The sequence below is a fragment of the Aythya fuligula genome, chromosome 20 (genome assembly GCF_009819795.1).
Source record: "Aythya fuligula isolate bAytFul2 chromosome 20, bAytFul2.pri, whole genome shotgun sequence".
NCBI classification, from domain to species: Eukaryota; Metazoa; Chordata; class Aves; order Anseriformes; family Anatidae; genus Aythya; species Aythya fuligula.
Window position 1 is genome coordinate 6,610,669 of NC_045578.1, and position 16,813 is coordinate 6,627,481.

Sequence of the window (16,813 nt, forward strand, 5' to 3'; positions counted from 1 at the left end):
GCTGCACGCTGAGGCCGTGCTGCAAAACACAGCAACCTCCAGCCCTTGCTGAGCCGGGCTCTTTGACAGTCTGTGACCCAGAAATAAGAGATTCGGCTGACTACACAACCCCAAAAGCAGGCTGCAGACAGGCAGCATCATTTTTTCTCTCTCTCTCTTTTGAATCCCAGTATGGAATTCCTTAGAAGTCAACTGGTGGTGCCTCCGAGCCCCAAAGCCACCAGCACCCTTCTCTCCAGACCTCAGCTCTCCAGCTGAGAGGCAGCTGAGGCAGCCGCCACATCCCACAGCTCAGCCCCCGCTCACCTTGCGTTTTGTCTCTTCGAACAGGCTCATGAGGCTCTCCTTGGCCGTGAGGATGGGGTTGCTGGCAGCCAGGCTGCGCATGTAATAGTAGACAGCATCCAGCTTTCTCCTCTGCAAAAAAAAAAAAAAAAAGCACAACCGGGCTCAGAGCTAGCACTCATCCTGGGAAGTTTGAGGCCAAGCCCCCCGATAATTCTCCCCCCGCATTCAATCCCCTTTCCCTCTCAGCCTGCAGCCCTGAGGCTGCCACAGAAGCCGTTAACCCAGAGGCTCACACAAAAAACCTCTCAGCAGACATCACAGCAAAGGGCAACGGTACAAACAGTGAATTCCTGACAGGTCAGGAAACAACTCTGCAACATTGCTATGAGTATGGAAATGACTCCATGTGGGTTTTACAAGAGCAGAGGCCCAGGAATACTGAAGGCTGTGCCAGGCTCCTGGCAGGGGTGTAGAAGGATGCCCTCCGCACCTCAGCCTGTGCTAATCCCTCCACACTCACGCAACCTCTCAGCATCTTTCCTCCCCCAGGCCAGCACAGGGAGCACTGTGAAAGCAGCCTCCAAGTCTTTATGCCACCAACCCGCAGCTATTTAGGGTTTTGTCCACGTGCTGCTGGCCTTACAGACCGTCACAGCATGGCAGGACACTTTGCTGCTCCGAGCCCCATGCTGGGAGCCAGAAAAACCATTCCCAGCCACTAGGGAAGTGCATTTCTAAACACTGCAGTTTTGAACTGGTGTTTTAAACCAGCACCTTTCAGCATTGTATGGGCAGACCCCTACCAGTCCCCATGCCCCGCTCTGATGCCCCCATTATCTGCTGCAATTCTTCCTTGCAACGAGCTTTGCTGCATGGCTGGAGTAGCCAGCAAAACTCAAAGCTCAGGAAGTCGTGTTGATGTTGCTCAGACTGCTGCTCACAGGCTCACTGAAGACGTGGCAAGCAGAATCCTCACAACAGCATGGTCTTGAGCACAAGAATCTCGTGCAAAACCTTAGAAGCAGTCCCCTTTCAAAATGTGTGCACTCCACAGCCTACAGAGCAGTCCCCAGGATGCTGACAGCCTGCAGCAGCACTGCGGATCTAACCAAGCTGCCTGAAGCCACAACAGCTGGGATCCACAGAGCACGCCCTGCCATCAGCCTTTCTTTCTTTAAAAAAAAAAAAAACACATCTGCACTGCCTTAAACGTCTTCCTCCACCAGATGGAAACCCCTAACCCTCCCAGAGGCTCTTCCTGTGCTTGCTGCATCCTTGCACACCCAGCACCTCACCGTGTAGATGGCCAGCAGCGCCAGCTGGTTGTACGGGCGGCCGTTCTTGGGAGCGATTTGCTGAGCCTTCAGGTACCAGCTGAGGAAGGGAAGAACCAGAGAAAAAGTTAGGTTGCTTTCCTCGCTGTTAAGGGCACAGAATTCCCTCCGAAGCGCTGGAGGCCCTGCAGGGAACAGGCCCTTTGCACAAGTGCCCTCTGCCTGCGTGAGCGTGCACAGCCAGCAAGCCTGTACCCAGCCCGGAGAGCCAGAACCAGGGCACAGGACAAGAGGGCGAGGCAGAAAGCTGGAGAAAGAAATGTTCTTGGCTCAGCCTGAAGACAAGCATTTAGCCAGATGCAGCAAGCGCTGTCCCCAGTCCAGCCTCAGGCACAGAGAGCGGGCTATGCAGGAAACGTTTCTCTCTCCGTCCCCGTTTTAGCCTTTTTGGCAGCTGGAACCAAACCTTTCTGGTTGCTTAGCTCATTCCCAATATTTTCAAGATATTCAATCATCCCAAAAGACGAGAGGTCAGTTCAGTGGCAGCCCGTTCCTCCCTCCTATCTTCCCTCAATCGTGTTGTCCAGTTTATATCGTGCCACACGGATCTGTCACTCTCTTCAGACACATCACAAACACACAACGTTCCTCCCAGCCCCTCAGATACCAGCATACTCCATGACGCCATGGAGTTCAAACCAGGTTCAAACCAGGCAGCTTTCCCTGCCCTGTTCTGCAAACCACAACAAGTTTCAGGGCTCCATGCCCCGTGACAGGCTCATTCGCACGCCATCAGTCTTTGTTCCAGCAAAAAAAAAATAAATAAATACAAAACTCTGAAAAAATGACAGTATGCCAGGCAAAGCAAGAGTGTCAGGAAGCAACAAGCGCCAGTAACTCCCGATGCAGTCGGAACATATGGACACGTACAGGGGAACCTCCCCTAGCTGAGAAGCTAGCAGAAAACACTGCAGTCCCTCTGCCAGCCTCAGCACCACAAACTCTGCCTGTCACAGGATCAGCACAGAACGACTTCCATGCCAGACAGCTGGAGGAAGACAGATCTGCGGGGTGCTGACTGGGGTACGAAGCAGTCTAGGCTACACCTCGCACCTTCACAGGGCTGCAGCACAACGAGGAGCCGTGAAAAGAGGCTGGAGGCAAGTTAAAGCACGAAACGAGATGCATCCCTTGTAACCAGATAGAGTTAGAGCTCTCCTCAGCCCTGGGGTGAGGAACACAATACCTGCGTGCCTTTCCATAGTTGGCCGTATCGTTTGCTTGTTCTCGGTACCGGCAGATGTCCCCTTGACAGATCATACACCTCTGGGCACTGATCAGCGCGTACTTCACCTGCAAGAAACAATTCAGGACATTATATGGGAGCTGCACACCCCTGGCTCATCTTAAACCCCAGTGAACACACAGGGACTGTAGGAGGAGGTCACTGACAACCTGAGGGGCTCACGGAAGGGCCAGAGAATTAAAATGAGGAGGCTCCAGGGCACTGGTTCAGCATTTGTAAGGGCAACCCAATCCCCAGACAGCTACTCCCTTACATCAACGTCCCAGCTCTCGCCCAGAGGAGGTGGGTTTCGGAATCTGTGGCTCATTCAGCCCATGACCAATTTGAGGAGGACGAACTGGCTAACACAAACACATCTCTGGGAATGGAGCTGGCCGAAAATATCCTCTTCCAGCTGTCCCTCACACCTGCACTCACAGCTCAGGGCAATCGCTGTCATGTGTCAGGGAGACAGCGCAACTGTTTGCTCCCCTTGTTCCTTATTCTGAGTTCCACACACGGGAATTAGAGATATTAAAGAGCTAAGGCCGAGCCAGGGCACCTTTGGGCACTTCCTTCCCTTTATTAGGCCCGGTCTCAGAGCTGATTTTAAAAAAGAAAAAAGAAAACGAAAAAAAAAAAAGAGCTCCTTCTTTGCAAAGGATGCCAAGAAATGTTAAAGCCCTGGAGTTGGTTCAACAAGTTCTCCAGCAGCTGAGATTCCCTGCAAACACACTGACATCTATTCAGTGCAGCTGCCTACCTCTTGGCACGGGCAGCAGCCTGAGCTCAGCGCGCTGCGTGCAGCTGACGGGGTGAGAAGTGCCCAGGGGGAAGCCAACCTACCATTTTCCGCAGGGGCTTACTGCGGATGGCCAGCCCGTCCATGTAGTCCTCCAGCTTGAACTGGTACGACACCTGCAGCTTCTGGAGCAAGCCATCGAAAAACAAAGCGCCCTGCAAAAAAACACGCGTGCTTGGATGGTACAAACCTCCCGGGGAAGGCAAAATCACCACACCAGCCCTACCATGGGCAAGAAAGGTTCCTCTCCCTGAGGTCTGGGCTGTGTCTCTTCAGAAAGTAACGATGAGGCCAAAAATCTCCCATCTCAGACGTTTTTAGGACCACCAAAACAAGCCTGGTTTAAGTTACAACAAACGTCCACCTGGACCCACAGCTGCTGGACTAAATCACCACCTAAGCTGAGCATTCTCCCTGCATGGCTTAAGGCACACAGAGATAGAAGCAGGACCAGGAAGGCTCATTGTCCACCTATAACCCCCCAGACACCACCCAATCCCACCCAAAGCTTCAGCGGAGTTTGGGCTTCTTTCTCCCTTACCTCATCCAGAAGCTGGAGAAGTTTGATCCGAATTTCCTGGGCGTTTTCCCCCAGCGGGTCCTTGAGAAGCTGGCGGAATTTCTCGATCACCTGGTAGAAGGCGTTCTTCCACAGCAGCTGGTCCACGTTCTGCGCGTCCGAGAACTCGATGTCCATCAGGATGCAGCGCTCGTACAGCTGCAGCATCTCCACCCTAGGGGGAAACACGGGCAGGGGTGCACCCAGCTGAGCTGCAGGGCACGTGCTGAGCCACCCGATGCTTTTCACCCAGCAAGAACGAGGCATCAGCAGTTCACCCCGCTCACAAGCTGCAGTAATTGATGCTTCTGCATGTTCTAGAGAGACAGGAGCTGTTGCCATCACCCTTCTGGCTCCAGCAGAGCAAATCTGAAAGGACCAGCTCCCTTCTGTGCCTGCCAAAGAGCTAGGAGACCCTGCGACAGCTCTGCCACTGGGAAGAGCAGGACGCAGCCTCCTGATACACCAGCAGGATTTGCTCCTTCTGAGCACTGCCCAGCTCCTACGGGCCAGGAATAAGCACGCACGGAACCAGGCAGCAGGAGATGTCTTGGCAGTGCAGTGATGCGTCCCTCCCTTCCATCCAACCAAAATACACGGTGAAACAGAGACCCTAATCCCTCACAAATGAGCACAGAAAGTTACACCTGAAGGAAATAAGCCTCAGAGGAACAGAAAGCTCATTCTCCCACAGCCCAGCCCAGCCACCGGAGGAGGATTCCTCCTCTGACCTTAATGAAACAGTTACAGGCTAGCAGCAGCTCCACGATACCTGGGGGAGCTCCCGGTGAAACGGATCCAAACTTTCCTCCAACACCCCCAGGGCGGTGACTCCCCCACCTCCCCGGGCAGCCCATCCCAATACCTGACTGCTCTTCCTGAGAAGTTTTTCCCAATTCCCAACCCGAACCTCCCTTAGCACAACTTGAGGCCGTTCCCTCTTGTCCTAAATAAGCCCCAGGGCCAAGAAACCCCTGAAGCCAAGAGCCAAGGCAGCTCCACGGACATGCTGACAGCACGTCCTGGGAGATGCACTGAAAGGACGGGGATGAGGCCACTTGTACCTTGCTCCCGGGGCAGGGCAGGAGCACCGGCCACAGCAGCACTGCCACAGGCTCTGAAATGAGCTCACCTGCTGGGTGTGCTGCCAGCTGGCTCTGAAAATAAGGCCCTGAGGAGCCCCAGAGACACAGAGGTCACGAGCAAACGTGGAAGGTGCCAGCTAGAACCTCGCTACGGCCGTGTGAGCTACCCTCCAGGGCACCGCTGTCACCTCCCTGGCACCCCAGCAGGCCACCCCCTGGACTGGCACATGGCACGGGGCTGAACGGTGCCAAGAACCAAACTGCCCCGTGCTTGGGAAGTGCTGCCACCGCCACGCGGGCAGCCAGGCAGCGCTCTGAGAGCACAAACAGTCGCTGAGGTGAAGCCCACGATGCAAATCAGCTGATAACTGAGGGCAGGTGAGAAAGAAGCACACCAGCAAGCACCCAAAGCACTGGAACCAAGAGAGAGCAGCTCCAGCACGAGCAGAAGAACCCGAGAGCCGCAGGGGGTGCTTGCCCTGCTCCTGTTTACCTGCAATGCACACACGGCATTCCACGACCACGAGGAGCCACATGGTTAGCTCCCAGCCCGGGCAAACAAGATCTTCACCCACGCTTTCCTTCTGCTATCAAACGCCACCAGCACATGACGAACAGCCCCAGCACCTCAGAAGCCTGCGAGCTCCTGCCCCGGCCTCCCAGACACCAAAATCTCCTTCTCCCAGGCCCTCCGGGAGCCCCCCGTGCCGGCAGCAGAACCGCCCCTACCACTAACCTCAGCTGGGCCATCTTCTCCAGCCCCTCGGGGCTGATGCGGTCCCTGGAGAGCAGGTTGCTGAGCTGCTGCTCCTGGTTCCCAGCCTCGCGCAGGAGCTTGCTGAGCTCCTGCTGCTGCATGCTGCGCATCTGCTGCTCCACCTCGGCACTCAGAGGGGCCGGGGGCAGCGGGCCGCAGGCGTACTGCCCCCCCTGGCCCGGGTAGCCCGGGTAATAGGCTCCCGGGTACACCCCGTTGCTCGGCCCCACAGGATACTGCAGGGAGTACCCGGCGTAGGGATACTGAGCGCCTTGCCCGGCGGCCCGGGGGTAGTAGTAGGGGTTGTCGGAGTTTTGGAACTTGTAGTAGGAGGGTTGGGCCTGCCGGGCGTCCCCCCAGGAGGAGGCTGGGGGGCTCACTTCATCGTCTGTGTCTAGGAAGTGGAGCTGAGAGCTCTGGCTCTTCAGGGCAGGTTTTTGCTCGGGGTTGTTGGGGTCCCACAGCCTGCGAGCGGTGCCGCCGCGGCCCCGGCTCCGCGAGCTTTTGGGGCCGGCGAGCAGCAGGCGGGGCCCGGGGTGGCCGGGTTCGGGGGAGCCCGAGGTGCTGGCGGAGAGGTCGGTGTTGGCAGGCAGGAACAGGATCCCGCGGCCTCTCCCCTGGGGCTCTCTGCTCTGGCTCCTGGCCTCCGAAGCTTCTGAGTCATTGCAAAACGCCTTTAGGGGCTTTTTTTTATCCGCCTCTGCCAGGCTGACGTCCCTGCTCATGGTCCTGCTGTCAAACGTGACTCGGAAGGAGCCCTTCGCCTCCCGGCCGTTGCTGCTCCACTCGCTCTCGCTCCGAGAAGCCCGACTCTGCTCCGAACGCTTCTTCTTGTCCCCGAGCCTGCCGGGGACGTACGCTCCTGCCTCGTCGATCCTGTCCTCGTCCAAGGAGTCCGTGGAGGACGCGGAGAGCTGCTTCCGAGGACGTGGCCTCTCCCTGGCACGCTCCTGCCGCCTCTCCACCCCGTCCAGGAGCGGGGCCCCGTCCACGCTGTTGTTGCTGCCGGCCGAGCTGGTGCTGCAGGCTCGATATCGGCTGCGCCGCTTGTCCGAGCGGGAGTAGCGCTTGGTGGAGCCCGGCTTCCCCGGCGCCACCTCCTCGTTTGCTCTCCTCAGCCTGTCGCCTCGCTCCGTCCGCCTTCCTTTTTCTCCCCTCGAGGCTTTCCCTCCTTCCCCAGCCTGGCTTCCCTCTCTGTCCTCTTTGCCTGCTTTGATTTTTCTGGCATCCTTTCCGGTCCCTTTCTCAGCCTCTTCGTCTCCCTCCACCCTCAGCTGCTCCATCTTGCAGGCGACCTCCTCGGCAGCCGAGCGCGGGGCTGGATCTTTGACAACCGAATGCAGGCGCTTGCCGGGCTGGTAGATCTGCTGGTCTGGCTTCTTGGCTCTCCGCGTGGTTTTGGGGCACCACTCATCCGCAGCGAGCTGTTTGCACGAGCTCTCCTGGCTCTGCCACCCACTTTTAGCCTCCATCTCTTCGTTCCCCTGCAAAGGGCCGTTCTGCTTGGGGCTGTTGCTTTTGCCGAAGTCCTCTGCGACCGGAGGAGCCCCTCCTGCTGCAGGGCCCTTCTCAGCAGCGCTCTCCTCCCTGCTCTCCTCGGTCCCGCTCCTCTCCTTCCCGGCGGCCTCGTGCTTTGGTGACACGAGCTTGCCTCTCAGCCGGGAGAGGCCAGGCTTGTAAATCTCCAGGTCCGGGCGCCTGTTGTCTTTGCGGTGCCTCGGCTCCTTCACCTCCTTCATGTTTTCTAGGAAGAGATGGCGAGATAAGAGTTACTCCAACCACGCACCAGAACAAAATAACGACAAATATGTAAATACAAAGCAAAAGCAGCGAGCCTGGTGCCGGTGGCTGATCCCAGAGACCAGACCTGAAGTTCTCAGGGGGGGCTCACAGGGAATCAGAAAACGAGGCCGGGCGGAGCTGCCCAGCCCCACACCCCCACAACAAACCCCAGGACGAGCTTCACCCCAAAGAAGCAGCGTGCCGAGAGCGAAGCCAACCCAACCCAGCGGCCGGCTGCGATGCGAGGAACCGGGAGAGAGCTTCCAGCCCTCGGGCTGACAGCCCCCAGCCCCCAGCCACCTCCGGGGGCACCTCCCTGCCTTCGGGCACCCCGCTCACCCCCGGCTGCCTCTCTCCGGGCAGCTACGGAGCCGGACAGACGGACAGAGGGACGGACAGGGGGACAGAGGGACAGACAGAGGGACAGGGGCCCAAACAGCCACCGGGCCGCGCCCCCGCCCCCCGCGTTCTCTCCCCACAGCGACCGGCAGCGAGGACGCGGCCCCGCTCCCCGCCCACCCCCGGCGCCTTTCGGAGGCGACGATCTCGGATCCCTCTCCCCGAACCCCGAAGCTCGTTCCCTGAAGCCTTCCCCCGGCTCTTCACCTGCCCTCCCGGCGGCGGCGGCGGCGGCGGCGCGGGCCTGGGCGGCCACCATGTCCCGCAGCTCGGCGGCCGAGACGCGGACCCGCTCCAGGCCCTCCGCCATCTTCCCTCGCGCCCGGCCCGCCGCGGAGACGGGGCGGGAGGGGGGGGGGGGGGAAGGGAGGGACGGCGGCCGGGAGGGGACAAAAAGGGTAGCAGAGAACGCGGAACGGAGCCCCTGTGGCTCTATTAGGGGGGCTGGTGGCCCTATTGGAGGTCCTAGTGGCCCTACTAGGGGTTCTGGTGGTGATATTCGGGGTTTTAGTGGCCCTATTTGGGGTTGTGGTGGTCCTATTAGGGGTTCTAGTGGCCCTATGGCCTTGCAGGGTTCTGGGGCTCGCTCCTGAAGCCGTATGGGATCTCCCACAGACACAGTGGGGCTCCCCAATGCTCGGGGCTTTCTGCAGCATGGATTTGATTTCCCCCTTCGCAAGGCTGCGAACAGCCTGCAGGGGCAGCCTGGTGGTAAAGTAAGGCAGGTGGGTAACCAGGTTGGAGAGCCGGGGGTGGATCCCTGCTCCTGTAGGGAAGGAGGAGTAGAGGGGGATGCAGCCCCGCTGGCACAGCCCTGCTGCCCCAAAAGGTGCTGGAGAAGGGGAGGGAGAGCCCAAAGCGAGGAGCTGAGGTGCTACAGAAGCACTCAGGGCTCCTTTGCTGTAGGTAAAGGCAGTGGTGGGTCCCGCTGGGGGCACAGGGATGAGTGCAGGAGGAGCAGCTGCCACCCACAGCACCTTAGGGAAGCGGTGCCTGCAGGGGAAGGCGCCCCAGGCAGCAGCAGCTCAGCCATCCCTTAAAAAAAAAAAAAAGAGAAATCCTGCCCATCCCAGGGATCTGACTGATGATGTCCTTGTCATTTTGGAGGAAGAAATGGAGGTGAGCACTCCCTGGCTCCCCTCTCCCAGCAGGGAGCTGCCTCCAGCCATGCCCTGCCCCGCTCTTTTCCCCCCTGCGCTGTCCCAGGGCGGTACAAACCCTGCTGCCAGCAGCAGCTGAGCAAACAGCCCCAACCTCCAGCTGGAAAGGGCTGGGGGAAGCTCTGCTCCCCCTCCCCGATGTGCTGCGGAGGCAGAAGCACGCCCAGTGCCCTCTGCAGCCCTGGAGCAGCACGTTTTGGGTGCTGGGGGCCAGCTGCTGCTCTCCCAAGAGCCAGCTACGAAGCTGGGGGGGAAAAAAGGACGAAGCTGCCGAGCCAACAGCAGGTGGGGGAGGCCTGGCTGCGCTCTCAGAGCGGTTCCAGGCAGTCCCACGGGGCGTGGAAAGTATTTGGTTTGTGCTGTGTGGGGGAAATGTGGACCTGAGCTCTCCTGGGAAGGGAAATGGGAACAGAGCGGGGGCTCTAGCAGCGAGCACCCCACTCTGAGGTTGTGCAGAGGGGTTTATACGCTCCTGAAAACAGATGGACAGCACTAAAGGGCTGACAGCTTCTCTGAAGGGATAAGGAAGCGGGTGGTGGTCCCTGCAGCCCCAAATCGCTTCATTACAAAGCTAAGGGAAGCAAAGCACTGCTTGTTCTCACCCAGCTCAGCCCTCCAGCTCTGGAAAAGGCCTCGAGGGGGCTGCACTTTGCCACAACCCAGCTTCACCTTTCCCCGTGTCCTCAACACCTTCCAGCAAACTCCTTGGACAAAGCAAAATCCCCTCACCCACTGCCAGGGCAGGGCAAGGACAGGGAGGAGCCCCCGAGGGTTCACAGCCTCCAGAGCCAGCCCCCACCAAGACACAGGGACTTCAGAGATTTTTAAAAACAGCGTTCATTAAAATAAATAGCTGCAGCTGCTACCTGAGCACCGGCTGTTAAGACAGCTGCCCCAGCACCGAGCCCGGCACCGACACGGCCAGGACATCAGCGCTGTCCCCACGCACACAGGCCGAGGACACGTCGGAGAGGCTAAGGCACCGTCTGCGTTGGCCACGCTGCCTGCAGGCTCATTCCATTTCCACCTCCTGCAGGGGCAGCGCGCTCTCGCTCCTCGCCCAGGGCACGGGCTCGGGGACGTAGGGATCGTAAGTCCATTTGGGGAACACCCGCTTGTAGAGGTTGAGCAGCACGGTGTCCTGCGACTTCAGCTGGCCGTCGAAGTGGCACTTCATGTGCCCGTGGGTACCTAGGCAGCGAGAGGAGGCCGTTAGCTCTCTGCTGCCCACCGTGAGAGAGGAAACGCAGAACCCGACCTACCTAACGGCTCCTTGATGTGTCCCCGACGACCCCATTTTGTCCTCAGCTCCACCGGTTTAAACCACATCACGTCCTCTGGAGATCAAAGCAGGGGAGGAGGTGAGGAAGGGGCTTTGTTACCCAACCACGGCCGCTCCGAGTTCTGCTCCCGCAGCCCAGAGCCGCGCCGTACCTCTGTTAAAGAACATGTAGCGCACCACCGCCGTCTTGGTGAAGATCTTGAAAGGGTGGCCGCTGAGCACCAGCCGCTTGATGATGATCCTGTCGGGGTCCACGGCCAGCAGGGACCCCGTGGCGATGAGGTCGTGCATTCCTGCAGGGCGCAGGCATTACCAGCCATGTCTCCATCACCTCCCTCACCACCACAAACCCTTCCCCAAATCGTTCCAGGCCCAGAGCAACCCCAAAGCAGGAACAAAGTGGCTGTGATAACTCAGCTCCTTCCATGTTCATCTGCTCAAACAGCACAAAGGCCAAGTCTTTTCCAAGCCGTGCTTTCTGAATACCTGCAATTCAGAAGTAGAGTACACAACGCCTGCTAACATTTGTGTCCAACTCACCGTTACTCCTCTGTTTAAAAAGCAGCACTGAGGCAGGAGGGAAAGTGATGGGAGCATACACGGTCACCACCAGGGCAGCATCCGGGCGCAGGAAACGCTCCAGCTTGTGCTTATCAGCTAGGACAGAACAACAATGATCAAACTGAGCCCAACGGCAGTCCTCAGCGCGCTGGGAAACCCCATCAAGCTCTTCCCTGGCAGCAAAAAACAGGCCACGTGCAGTGCTTCTCTGCTGGTGCAGAGCATTGGAATGAAAAGGATGCTCTGAGCTCCCAGCTGGCTGCACGCAGCCTGCCACCAGCTTGCCAAGACCAGAAAACCACGCTGCCCGAGCCCCCACGCTACTTAGTGTCCCCCCTGGAAGCCTCAGCGCCTAGGTGTGAGTCGTCAGAAGTTCCTTCAGCCAGGTTCAGACATCGTGGCTAAGACATCACGGGCTTCCTGCCCTGGGAACCCCAGCCCGGCCGCTCTCTCTCCCCCCACAGCGGCCCCTCACAAACCTGAGGTGTGCTGGGAGAAGAGGGGGGATGCTCGGAAGCGCCTGAAGCCGCAGTGGAAGATGAGCTCCTCCTTGGCTCTCACCGGCTCGCTGCTGGTCGGATGGCGCCGCACCAGGAAATTCAGCACAGACATCTGCGGGAGAGGCAGCAGCGTGAGAGGCTGGGAGCAGCGTGGGCAAATAAAAGCCAGAGCAGACGGCAACAAAAACTGCAGCAGTGACAAATTCCCTTGGCAAAGGGTTCGCAGAATCAGCTGTATTTGGTCACCTTTTGCTCGTGAGGAAGCAGGGCGAAGAGGACGAGCGGCTTCCCTTCTCTGAAGCTCTCCATCACCCCGACAGGGACGTTGGAGATGTGAAGTGTGACATACCAGCCGACCTGCCGAGAGAGGATGAGCTGTGAGCACTTTTTTCAATAGAAACGGGGTCTGGAGAACCACAGGGCTAGGGAGGGAAGCCAGGAGAGCAGCACCAGCTGTGCTTGTGGCATCAGGCTAAGAGCCGCCTGGCTGAACCATCCACGCGGCCACCTCCCTGCCAAACCTCTCCCACTAGGGGCAAGGGAACGTGGCAGGGAAGAGATGGAAATGTGAGAGGAAAGGGAGTTACCAAAGCTCCTTCGGCCTCCTCTTTCTCTATCTGCCGGAAGAGGTGCTTCCTGGTGCGGAAGAAGTCCTGGAACTGGAAAATCCTCGCGTAGTCCCGTGGGAGGTTTTCTTTGGGGTCCCACGGAGAAGTCCTGAAGCTCTTGAGCCCTCTGTACTTCTGGAACCTAAGGGACAGAAAACAGGAAAGAAAACGCTTTACAAATCCACAGGGAGTCACTTTCAGAAAGGGCAAAGGGAGCAAAGCAAACGTTAGTTTTCACAGAAAAGATCTTAGAGCAGAGAGAGGTAAGCACAGCAGCTGAGTCAGGAAACCACCCACACAGAAGACAGTCACATCGCTGCAGAAGATGAGATATCTCTGAACTCCTCGTGCACTCGGTGCTTGCTGAAAAGAGAAGCCAAGAGGCTTCACCAACCCAAGCAGCTGCTGAGATGCACGCTGCAACCTGCCCTCGCGTTAGGGCTCTGCCATGCTCCCTCTCCCAGCTCAGGCCCGGCTCTCTGCCTCGGGGAGCTGCACGCTGCCCCAGTAACATCTCCCCTGGAAGCCTCAGAGCCTAAAGGTTCATCTTCACAAGTTCCTTCAGCCAGGTTCAGACATCGTGGCTGAGACATCACAGGCTTCCTGCCCCACCCTCACAGCCAGGCCCCTTCCAGCCCCTCTCCCTGCACGGCTCGCAGATCCTCACCGCACTCTGGCGGGCACATCACGCGGCGTGTCCACCTCGTCCGGGAACATCTCGTCCATTCTCTCCTGCTTGAATTTCTCCAGCATTTGCTCATCTTCCTCCACCTTCTCATCGTACTGGTCGTCCCGCACGCACTCAGACACGGTCATGGTCTCGCACTCCTCCTCTGAGTGTTCCTCTTCCTCCGCGCTGCTCTCCCCCTCCTGACACAGGACAGCGCAGAGCCCATGAGCACACAAACTGTTGGTGTCTGCACAACCCCAAAAACTCTGTATTTGGGCAGCGTGAACCATGGCTACAACACAGTCCCTCATTTTGGTAGCAAACAGCCCAAAGAAGCAACAGGATACGTGTGAGAGGTCTCATGGAAAGAAGGATGGAAAGGATGGAAAGCCAGACAAGTCCTAGCTCAGTGCTGGGCCCTTTCCTGGAGAAAGCTGGAAGGACAGGACTGTGCTAGGATATCCTACAGCACCCAGATCAGCTACACTATTAATTTATAGAAGTACCTGGGAAGCTGCCTCTTCCATCATATCGTCATCGATGTCATCATCCACGTCACCATCTTCATCGCTGCCCTCCTTGTCCTCCACGATCCAGGCAGCCTGGTACTTGGACGTGCCCCTGGGGACCTTCACCACCCTGTTTGCCCGCTGAGAAGCTGTGGGATTCCCAGCAGCAGTCAGCACAGGAAGAATTCCCCCCCTGCCTCACATCACAACGGCCACGACCACCTCCCGAGCCACCAATTCCCTGCACAGGATCTGTCAGAGCCTCGACAAGGCAGGGACGATGTAACCCTGGCTCCTCCACAGCCATCCCACTGATTCTAACAACCCCTTGAGCAGGGACAAGGGAAAAGCAGGGAAATCCTGCTGCTACTCACCCTCTGCTTCCTGCAGCTCTTCTTCAGTTGGCCACGTCTGCTCCCCTTCCATGGGGTCAGGAACCACTTCTGACTGCAAGGACTCCTGCTTGCTCGTATCCGCCTTCATCAGGAGCTTTACATCCTCCTCCATCTCTTCAGTGCCGTTCACACAGTCCTCCTGAAGGGCAAAAGCAGAGTCCCCAGCTGGGAAGAGGTGCAACTGAAGCCAGCCCTCAGTGTGAAAGTCCTAACTCCTCCCACAACCCTCCCTGCCAAAAAATATCCCTGCCCTGACAAGTAACAGCAGGAACTCCCTTGGTTATGTTGTAACCCAACAGTAATCACATGCTGTGTGCAGAACTGCACCTACCCTCTCTTCACACAGCTCCATGTTCCCCCTGCCCTCGACCACACACCCCAAATTGTCTTTTTCTGCAGGAAAGTTTCAAAACTTTGTGTTTTAAGGGGCCCGGCAAAGCCCCGAGCTCCCACTCACCTGCACATCCATGTCCTGCGTCTTTTTCCGTCCCTTCACCACCCGGGGGTTCAAAGAGAGGGGGTCGGGGGGTGCATCCACCTGGCTCATCTGGAAGTCCCCGTGCCCCACAATGTGCACCAGGCCGTTCACGTCCAGGGGCTGGCCCCGGACAAAGCCGGACACCTTCAAGGTCCCGACCCTGTCGCTCTCTGGGCTGGGCAGGAATTCGGCAGCGTAGGCAAGGAGGTGAGCCCGCCTGTCCCGAAAGGCGAGGTGCCGCTGCTTCTGCGTGGCGAGGTGCCTGAGCAGCAGCGAGGATTCCTGCTCCGTGTTCAGGGAGAAGAGCTTGGCCTCTGGAAAGCGCTTCTCGATGACTTTGGAAAGTTTCTTCTTGGCGTCGATCCGCTTCTTCGGCGGCAAGTCAGTGCCTCCCGGCACTGCAAGAGCTACGGCACAGGGCAGAGGTCACCGTTAGTTTTTTACGCCCCTTTCACCAAGCATTAACACAGCCTTGCCTATCTGCAACCCAAACAACCAAACGAGATGGACACTACAAGCTACAGAGGCAGCCTCACCCCTTCAAAAGAAAAAAAACAAAACATAAAACTTGTCTTCGGATATAAAATTTTAAAAGAGACCATGGAGATAGGGACTGAGGCACTGAACTTAGCAAGAACGCATCTGAATCCTTTTGCTCTGCGTGCCTGAACAGCCACCAGGCACCTACAGGCACCAAGGACACCTTTTTCTCTCTAGCACTGCCCTACCAGGATGATAACACACAGAGGCAGCACAACAGGGGCGTTTTCCTGACCTATACGCAGAAACAGAGATGCTGAAGACCTGTGGTCACCTATTTCCATAAGGAGTTTTTGTTTATTACAACACTAAGCCCCCATCGAGCACCCCCTTGGATCTGTAGCCCACAAGAAGCCCCTGATGTGTCTTTCTTACCATAGCTGGGGAGCCCCTGTGCAAAGAGGCAGGAGAGGCAGTACTCCCCTGCGCTGTCCCAGCCTTCTGCAGGATCCAAGATGAACAGGAGGGAGTCGGCGACTTTGGCTAGGTCTAAGGCAGCGTGCAGATCCCCTGAGCACAAAACACCTCCATTAGCGGGGCTGCCAAGGGTTCGGAGCCAAAATTTCCCAGACCAGCAGCATTTCCTCACCTGTCTGCGCTGTCACAAACCGCCAGCGCTGCTTGAGCTGGGGGCAGAGGAGGGCAAAGCCCCCAGCCTTCCCCTCGTCCACGCGGAGCACGGCCGAGTCCTGGCTCTGCAGCAGGCGGAGGGCGGTGTGTGCTGCAGCCCTGCCGTGCAGCGGCACCACAACCACCAGGTGCGGGGGCCCATCCCTGCTGCCCAAACTCCGCTTCTCCGCCAGCACCTGTGGGCAGAGCCCCAACAGTGTGAACCCCAGCGCCAGGAAGCCCTGCTCAGCCCAGTAAATGCCTCACTAGCCCCATAGATCCCAAGCAGCAGTAGAGCCACGGAATTATTAAGGTTGGCAAAGCCCTCCAAGATCATCTGGTCCAACCACCACTGTCACCCACTGAACCATGTCCCTAAGCACCACACCTACCCATTCCTTGAACGCCCCCAGGGGCTGTGGTGACTCTACCACCTCCCTGGGCAACCCGTCCCAGTGCCTGACTGCTCTTTCTGAGCAGAAATGTCTCCTCATTCCCAGCCTGAACCTCCCCTGGCACAACTTGAGGCCATTCCCTCTGGTCCTATCACCAGTTATCTGTGAGCAGAGGCCGACCCCAGCTCCCCACCCCTTCCTTTCAGGCAGTTGCAGAGAGCAATGAGGCCTCCCCTGAGCCTCCCCTTCTCCAGCCCAAACACCAAACTCGAGGCCACTCCCTGCAGCCCTATCACCTGTGAGCTTTTACACCAGAAAACTCCCCTAACCCTGCACAAACACACAAGATTCGGGAAACTTTCCGCTGCCAAACCCCATCCAGCCGCAGCACCACGGCTCTGACCCTCCCCCAGCCCCCCCTAACCCCCCCCAGCCCCTCACCGCCTCCTTGCGCTGCCGGCGGAGCTGCAGGGCCTGGTGCCTCCGGTCCGCCCTGCCCAGCTCGCGGCGCTGCCGGCGGCTCTGCACCTTCACGGGGACTCTGCCTGAGGGGGGAGGAAGAACAAAAACCGGTCAGAAAACGCCTGAGCCTGCCCGGGACCCTCCCGGAGCCTTCCCGGAGCTCTCCCCGCTCACCCGCGGCCCCCCGCCGCTTGCCGCCCTTGTGGGCCTTGTTCTGCTGCTTCAGCGGCCCGGCCCGGTGCGCGCCCGCCATGCTGCCGCCTCACCGCCCGCCACTTCCGCCGCCCCGCCCCGCGTCACTTCCGCCGCCGGCGGCCGTGACGTCAGGGGGAGGGGGAGAAGGAGGGGGAGGGCACAAGATGGCGGCGCCGAGGGACGGCGGAGGCGGGGGGTGGATCCGCGGGGAAATAAAT

At 58.5% G+C, this 16,813-nt stretch overlaps 2 protein-coding genes and 2 non-coding genes across 5 annotated transcripts in view; all 4 read right to left on the reverse strand.

The window, feature by feature from the left end:
* The window catches only part of SMG6 (SMG6 nonsense mediated mRNA decay factor), a 105,295-nt gene extending 96,754 nt beyond the window's left edge, over nucleotides 1–8,541 (reverse strand). For both annotated transcript variants that reach the window (XM_032201021.1, XM_032201020.1), the window contains exons 1-7: nucleotides 8,439–8,541; nucleotides 6,030–7,794; nucleotides 4,191–4,383; nucleotides 3,694–3,804; nucleotides 2,809–2,915; nucleotides 1,584–1,662; nucleotides 307–417 (exon numbers count right to left, since the gene is read on the reverse strand). In XM_032201021.1, the coding sequence (XP_032056912.1) occupies nucleotides 307–417; nucleotides 1,584–1,662; nucleotides 2,809–2,915; nucleotides 3,694–3,804; nucleotides 4,191–4,383; nucleotides 6,030–7,794; nucleotides 8,439–8,541 (2,469 nt within the window). The remainder of the gene's footprint in view (nucleotides 1–306; nucleotides 418–1,583; nucleotides 1,663–2,808; nucleotides 2,916–3,693; nucleotides 3,805–4,190; nucleotides 4,384–6,029; nucleotides 7,795–8,438) is intronic.
* Nucleotides 8,542–10,216: 1,675 nt separating this feature from the next.
* Nucleotides 10,217–16,660, reverse strand: TSR1 (TSR1 ribosome maturation factor). The gene is made up of 15 exons (XM_032201022.1): nucleotides 16,575–16,660; nucleotides 16,380–16,483; nucleotides 15,524–15,740; nucleotides 15,310–15,444; nucleotides 14,374–14,801; nucleotides 13,896–14,055; nucleotides 13,519–13,670; nucleotides 13,010–13,212; nucleotides 12,322–12,484; nucleotides 11,981–12,091; nucleotides 11,714–11,846; nucleotides 11,214–11,330; nucleotides 10,826–10,966; nucleotides 10,654–10,728; nucleotides 10,217–10,582 (listed from the first exon to the last, which is right to left on the reverse strand). The coding sequence occupies exons 1-15, from the start codon at nucleotides 16,651–16,653 to the stop codon at nucleotides 10,404–10,406; spliced, it is 2,397 nt and encodes a 798-aa protein (XP_032056913.1). The 5' UTR covers nucleotides 16,654–16,660; the 3' UTR covers nucleotides 10,217–10,403.
* LOC116497478 lies at nucleotides 11,567–11,658 on the reverse strand. The gene has a single exon (XR_004254111.1). It is a non-coding gene; the product is annotated as a small nucleolar RNA SNORD91 family (small nucleolar RNA).
* Nucleotides 12,858–12,949, reverse strand: LOC116497477. Its single transcript, XR_004254110.1, has one exon. It is a non-coding gene; the product is annotated as a small nucleolar RNA SNORD91 family (small nucleolar RNA).
* Nucleotides 16,661–16,813: the final 153 nt, after the last annotated feature.

What these genes read in the sequence shown, in the direction of transcription:
- TSR1 (XM_032201022.1), bottom strand. Translation starts at nt 16,653, where the DNA reads ATGGCGGGCGCGCACCGGGCCGGGCCGCTGAAGCAGCAGAACAAGGCC. An exon ending in CAAGCGGCGGGGGGCCGCGG is followed by an intron (nt 16,484 to 16,574) that starts GTGAGCGGGGAG and finishes CTCCCCCCTCAG; the next exon opens with GCAGAGTCCCCGTGAAGGTG. An exon ending in TGGAAGAGGCAGCTTCCCAG is followed by an intron (nt 13,213 to 13,518) that starts GTACTTCTATAA and finishes GTCCTGTGTCAG; the next exon opens with GAGGGGGAGAGCAGCGCGGA.